Source organism: Protopterus annectens, chromosome 10.part0 (genome assembly GCF_019279795.1).
Source record: "Protopterus annectens isolate FY-2018-M chromosome 10.part0, PAN1.0, whole genome shotgun sequence".
In the NCBI taxonomy this organism is placed as follows: Eukaryota; Metazoa; Chordata; order Ceratodontiformes; family Protopteridae; genus Protopterus; species Protopterus annectens.
In genome coordinates this window covers 521,455,003-521,462,288 of record NC_056744.1, presented here as the reverse complement: position 1 = coordinate 521,462,288, position 7,286 = coordinate 521,455,003, and the positions used below count along the sequence as shown (strand labels likewise).

The window sequence follows — 7,286 nt, the reverse complement described above, 5'->3', positions numbered from 1 at the left end:
CAGCAGGTATTAAGTAATTTTATTTACCTCATTGAGGAGTAATGCAAACCTGTCACTGTCCATGATTTCACACATTTTGCTCATAATTTTGCTCTGTCCATCATAAAAAGTTTGATTCGCTTATAAATCATTCAGGATTACATACAATCAATAAAGCCAGACAGAGTTTTATAGTTCTTATTGTCCAAATAATGCATGTTGATGCAAAAGGCATTATTCAATTAACTTTTTAAGTGAATCAGAATAATATTTGACATGTTTTTTGATTTTGAGCCTTTATTCTGCTATTATTTATGGCACTTGCTGAATTCTTCAGCAAAGAAGTTGAGTTATAGTATTTGGTGTTCTGCCCAGTATTTATAAAACTTCCAGAAAGAGAAAAATCATCCCTGAAAATTGAAAGTATCAGCTCTTCTTAAAATCCAAGGTTTACACTGAGATCAGTCACTCTGGGCTATTGATCTGTCTAGTGCTTACCCTGCTCATGTTCATCAGCTTTATCCTATTGTGGTGGTATCACAGCCCTGTTCAGGTTAAAGAGCATAATAAGGAAATTAATACATTTTTTCTTCTTCATTTCTCCCCAATCAGCAACAGCTTTTGTGCCCCCCCCCCCCTGCATGGCCAAAGATAATTAAGGAACCCCCTGCAAATACAGGTATTCCAGGTACCTAAAGATGTCTATGATGTTAATTTTAGTGGAAAGAACATCCACCAGTAGGGTTTAACTAAGCTAGGGAGACTATGTTAGTGGTGAAATATTTAATGGAATTGTGAAGCCTGTTGCTTGATAAAACACTGTTAATATAACCAGAGATAAATTTGAATTTTAAATGAGATATAAGAGTTATTACCCATCTGGTTTATTAATTATACAAGATTGTTGTTGTTTGTCTTTTCGGCTTTTCCCAGTTAGGGGTCGCCACAGCGGAACTCCGGTCCGCTAGTGATTGGCAGTCGATTTTTATGGTGCTGAGTTGCCAGCCCGATGCCCAACTTTCAGCAAAGGCACGTCCATCTTTCGGAGGCCACTCGACCGCGGGGAGGACATGCAGACTCTGGACAGAAGGCACTCCAGCCAAAAATCGAAGAGGAGAACCTCTTGTTGTGAGGCAACAACGCTACCGCTGTACCACCGCGGATACATTAGATTGTTGTATTAGCCTTTTTTGGTTTGACAGACATGTTACAAAATATCAAGATAAAATAACTTGCTGTGGTTGGGGGCCCCCAGGAACAAGGGGCCCCCAGCAACTGCAGGGTTTGCTGGTACCTAAAGCCGGCTATGCCCAAGAGTAGGGAACAAGGCCATCTCTTGGTCTCCATGACAATACACAGTGAATATACCTTGATAGACAGAAGCTATTAAGCCATTTATTAAAAGCCAATTAACTTTTTTTTTTCTAAATCATGTTGCCATGTTTTGTGAGGTCAGGATCCTGCTTATTATATGAGTCTCCCAGTTTTTCCTCCATGCCATAGTGCTTGCTATTTTTATGAATATAATCATGTTTTTTTTTTATTCTAGTTAATAAATTATCGTGCAGATACTACTATTGATACCATTTGCTTATTTAAGTTTTGATACTTTTTTTTTTTTGGGGGGGGGGGGGGTTACAGTCCTCACGGCAACCCGAAGTACCCTCCTTGGAGTGTTTAAACTCTTGTTACCAGAGCATGAACCGACATGTATGATGCTTTGAGAACATGCCGAAGTTCAAGTATTTAACAGAGATGCATTCTAATTTGGGGTATACAAATATTAGCAGATAACAGTACAAAAAAATGATCAAAATGCCCGTTTTGTAGTTGCATCTACTTGTAGTACAGAAAGAACTCTTCTTCATCACTTTCTATATGAACTGCAGACTCAGGAATGAGGCAGCCTCGCGCTGCTGTAGACTGTACAAAATACATACTGATAGCTGAAAACGTGTAAAGGCTCCATGGTGTCTTCAGCTACGCCTTACTTTTAAGAAAAAAAGGAACTGGTTAAATTGGATTGCATTAAGATTTGTGATTGCGTGCAAGTGTATGAGTGTTTATGATGGAGCGCGAGCGACACACGCGCATACCTACCACACTCACACACACACACACACACACACACACACACAAACCCTCCAACACACTGTCTCACACACACACGCGCGCACACACACCCAATGGCAGAACGGGAGAGAAGTGCATTCGCTTTGCTCTGGGATGTTTAGATGTCAACACTGTTGCGTTAGCCACCTGCCACAAACAAGTATGAGGGAATCAATGCCAACAGGCGCATCAAATTAGGATAAAGGCAGTTCTCCGAGTCACCGTAAGCCCAGGTTTTCATCAAAACGTGAGATTTTCTCAGTGGATATAATGTGACAGCTATGAGCTGTGGGGCAGACAAATCTGCCAACCTTGGATTATAGAAGTGCTGCTAGAATAAATTCGTTATTTCAGTTTCACATTCTGAATGCTTTTTTACTCGTAACCTGGTTTGGTGTGGAAATACGGGCTGTTTTTAGTTTTGCTCTTCAGTTTTCGCACGGGATTTTTTAACTGCACTAGTCTTCTGTAAGCAGTGACTGCAATAATGGCATTTTAATTTATAAAAAACATATTAACAATAATAAATAAGGCAAACACTGATCGAAGTACTAGAAGATGGGAAGGTGTGACTAAAATCTATTATGCCATCTTAACCCTGGATTTGTTGTTCTGCTGGGAAGGACCTGTTAACTGCTAACCAGGAGCTGTACTGAAAAAACTGGACTTGACAACCAAAAATGTAAAAGCATTTTTGTGCATTTCCTTTGGTTGCTGCTGTCGGCATTGTGAATGTCTAATTGTGTCACAGCCACAGTACCATTATTCTAGTTTCCGAGATGATATTATTGTGCTCTTCCTGAGTGTGTGTGTTTTGGATGAGGTGCATTTTGTATAGTTTTTAAAAGCCTATCATCATTAGTTCAGTATTTGAAAGTGTACAGGCGGAATACTTTTTTATCACTACCGTAATCACGGTGCATTTGTATACTGTTGTAAGGCCAGATGATGCATGTTGGAATACAGTTGACGAAGAGCTATATGACTTTTCTTTTAATTCAGTCTAACTTTTTATTATTTTCCTAATTTGTTCACAATCACATTTTACTGCAACTTTGAGGGGAGACTTCCAGGTGAATGAATGAACAATAATCTTAATGGGTTAGAGCTTTCTACACAATCGCACCCATGCACTGAATGTACATTTCATTTAATGGTTCACCTTTGAAACACTACTTTTTCCTTCCTTTCCTTTTGTATTTTGCAGGATGGCTCGCTTCGGGGAGGTGGTGGCCGGCAGAATGGGATCCGGGGATGGAGGCTCCGAGCGCGGCAGAAACCGCCAGGCACCGCCACAGCCTGCTGGGGGAACCCAGGTCAATTACAAGCAATCCAAAGCCCAGCGAGCTCGGACTATGGCATTATACAACCCTAACCCCGTCAGGCAAAATTGTTTCACAGTCAACCGATCCTTATTTATTTTTGGAGAAGACAATATTGTCAGGAAGTACGCGAAGAAGATCATTGATTGGCCATATCCTTTACCTGCTTAATGAGATGTATGTATCTCCATTCTTTTTTAAGTTAATGCAACAATGTAGTGCATGCTTATTTAAATGAATATTCTAGATGCAAGGTTGCAAATCAGAAACACTAAACACCTGTCTTTTTTGACAAAACCGTGCACACTGAGCAAAGAGAAATCATTTTATTTTCCAGTCGGGGGACTGTTGGCAGTGATTCCTTACAACGGTTTCCTTGGTGAAGGGCTTATTATTTGAGTAACACATTGTAGTGAATTGATGCAGGTGGCAACAGAAGAACCTCCTACGAGTGGAATTTATTTGAAAATTAGCGGGGCGGGGAAAACTGCAGCAAGGGTCGAGACCATTGTGAGGGTGTGTCTTATAACAAAAATACATTAAACTTAACCAGTAGCAGTTTCACATTTCTTCAGAAATTCGTTCCATTTTGAAAGTTCATTGCACCACAGGCTTTAATTCAAGATTTCTGAAAGAAAATTATGCAAAAGGTTACTTGTTTTTAACATTAGTCTGCTGCAAGACCAATGTTCCACTGTCATCTTACTGTATCGAAATAATTCAAGCCTTATAATTAAACGAGTACAGGTATGCAAATATATAATGTGTGGGTCCGAGCCTGTACTAAGGTAACCTCTCTCTCTTACACATAGGAGTGCGTGAGCCTGCGTCTGACTGCACCTCTACAACTGCACCTCCTTTTGTAGATAGATAGACACACACACACACACACACACGTTCAGAAGTATGCAGGTACTGTCGCGTGCGCGCGCATACCTCTCAAGTGTACCTCATTATGAGGAACGTACCTCATTTGGGGTCTTAAAAAGATCATGTTCCTCAAAGTTCGTCATTGAAAGACTCTGTCACACATTCAGTGTTAGGCAATTGTTTTAAGTGAAATCCATGGTAAATAGAAATTAATTATATTAGTCCATTAAAAGATCTTACTTCTTTATAAGTAAAACCAGCATATTTTAACCATCCTATGGCCTTCCTAGTTGAAGCCATTAGTATGTGTTGCACATTTTGCCCATTTGTTCCACATTATGAGGGCCAGTGTTCTTCATTTTGGAGATGGGAGGTTGAGAGCTATGGTACACACACGCCACGAGGGATTTTTTTTCAGTAGATTCGTAGAAAGGACTTTATATTGTGGTGCTTTTTTGGGGGCGGGGACTATTTCATTACAAATGCAGCATTTGATTTGTTTAATTAATTTATTTTATATATCTATAATTGCCTTTAATGTCACTTATAGCTATAGCTCTCAACCTTCAATTTCTAAAAGGAGGAACACTGTCTCTCATAATGTGAAACAAATGGGCAAAACGTGGGAGACTAGGAAGCTCAGAGGATGGTTAAAATGTGATATTTTTACTTGTATAATAGGTCATTTAATGAAATAAGATGATTTAGTTTTGTTTACCACTGATAAGTGTTAAAAATGTGCTAACACTGAATGTGTGATAGACCCTTTCAATGTGGGACTTCCAGAAACATAAACTTTTTAGGACCCCAAATGAGCAACTCAAAATGAGGTATACTTGTGAGTTATGCAAGTTCTAGCAGTACCGTAAGGTGTACAATTTTGATTAGATTTTTATACAGTTAATTGCCTAAAACATTGCTTCAGTATCCCATGTACATAATTTTTTCTGTGAAGTGGCTGATAAACCTTCATTTGTTTGCAGACTGCTTCCCAAGGGAATCATTTGTAGTCCTAGGTATTTACAGCCAGCATATACTCTAAATGCCCCACATATCAGTTTAGAAAAGGAGATTCTGTACTGTTATTTGCTGTTGGAGAAAACCCAGATTTCTGTTCATTGCTAAAATGTTTTTGATTCGTATGGAGTGTTGTTTTCTCAAAAAAAAAAAAAAATAAATAAATAAATAAATAAATAATTCACGGTTTAGTCTTAATGTCAATACAAACAGTGAGGGGAGGGGAACATTTTTCCTATAAAGACGAGAATTTCAGGGTGTTCATGGTGTGTGACTGGAAAGTTAAAAATCAGTAAAATAATTCTAAGACATTTTTGGCTGCATAATTATGATATGTTGTAATTAGATTCATAACTGCTTATTCCTTTATTTTTAAATATTTTCAGGTTAGTTGTGGTCCATTGTTGACTGATGTGCACTCTTTTTAGAGTCTGAGTATAAGAAGACATATCCCCAAAGAGGTTTCGACATATTCCTTTGACTCTTTAAAGGAGTGGTACTGCAAATATCATTAAACTGTAGTCCATTCTTCAAACAAAAATGAACAACTGCATCTGGAAGTTAAGAAAACTAAATGTAATTTTGTATGGTACAGTACTTGAAATAATGAAAATATGAAAATCTTACTCTTGTACCAAAATGCATTTTTAGGCCAGAAGTCAGAAAACAGTCTTTTATAATAATGACTTTGAGGAGAAGTAATACATGCTTTCTAAAAGTGAACAGACTGCATTGTAGAAATTGCAGTCTTGCTGGTTTCTACTGGCTATTTCAGTGTCAGTTTTACCCACCCTGAAAAAAAGAAACATAATGCATAGATTACTTTCAGATGCTTACCGGACAAAAGACTTATATTTTACATAAGCTGTTTAAAAAAAAACAATAAAATACATGATTCTAACATATAGTGAGGCTGCCAGGTGGCATAATGGTTAAGGTATCTCCCTCACACGCAAAAGGAACAAGGTTTGATCCTCATCTTAGGGAAATTAACTAAGCTTAAAATTTCCCCAAAGAACAACTGACCTAATACTTACCTATGCACAGATGGAGTCACAGTTTAACATCTTGTCTGAAGGACAACACACTCAGGAGTGCAGCACTTCAGTTATAGGGTAGGAGCTTAGCATAATGGTTAAAGTATTTACCTTGTAGACACAAGGTGCAGGGTTTCATTCTCATATGGGGCAGTGGTTAGGCTTAAAATGGCCCACATTTCAGTTAGCTTAGTGCTAGTCTATGAACCTACTATCTATGAGTCTATGAGCCTACTATTTGTTGTGGACCAAGTAGCACAGAACTGATCAGCTTATTGGCCTAAGTAAGCTGCTAGTAATACCTACTGATATAAGGTGATAACCTTGAAATTAATTAAAATTTGTTAGTATGCTTTTGAGAAAAGCAATTCATAGCACTCAGCTAGTAAGTGCAATTAGATGGTCATTGTAAAATTAAAAAAAAACATATACACAGCTATATGGTTATGTAATGTATACCACTGCATTTAAGCATGCATTTGTAAGTGGAGGTAGTGCAAACCTAGTAACAGGGCAGCTCACTTTTCCAGATAATTTTATTTGATTTCTACATTTTAAATAATAGTAGCTCAAGAAAGATATACCTTTGATATATACTGCACTTTCTACCTTCAAGAGAAGCACATACCCAGCCCTAATAGAAACATTTATTATTTATTTCCAGTTTGATTACCATGGAAGTCCACTGGGCCCAGAGAGCCCATTTTCAGTGGAGGCCCAGGGAGAAAAGCTCCATGAAACAGATTACAGTAAAGATAGCAATCCAATAAAAATAAACGTACAAGTACAAATACATATAAAATAATACAAAGCGTGAGCAATATTGCTCAAAGTGTATTTGTTTTATTTTTTCATTAATCTGTCTATCTGAACTTGTTAACTGGGGAGAAGGTTAAGCATCAGTCACTATTTTTCAGGTTCTGTCTCTGGAAAACAACTGAACACACAA

General features: G+C 38.0%; 1 protein-coding gene across 1 annotated transcript in view; it reads left to right on the top strand.

The window, feature by feature from the left end:
* Positions 1 to 3,298: 3,298 nt before the first annotated feature.
* Positions 3,299 to 7,286, top strand: part of LOC122813204 (voltage-dependent R-type calcium channel subunit alpha-1E-like) — a 4,399,719-nt gene continuing 4,395,731 nt past the window's right edge. Inside the window, exon 1 of the mRNA XM_044085387.1 lies at positions 3,299 to 3,565. Coding sequence (XP_043941322.1) covers positions 3,300 to 3,565 — 266 coding nt within the window. The 5' untranslated portion in view covers position 3,299. The remainder of the gene's footprint in view (positions 3,566 to 7,286) is intronic.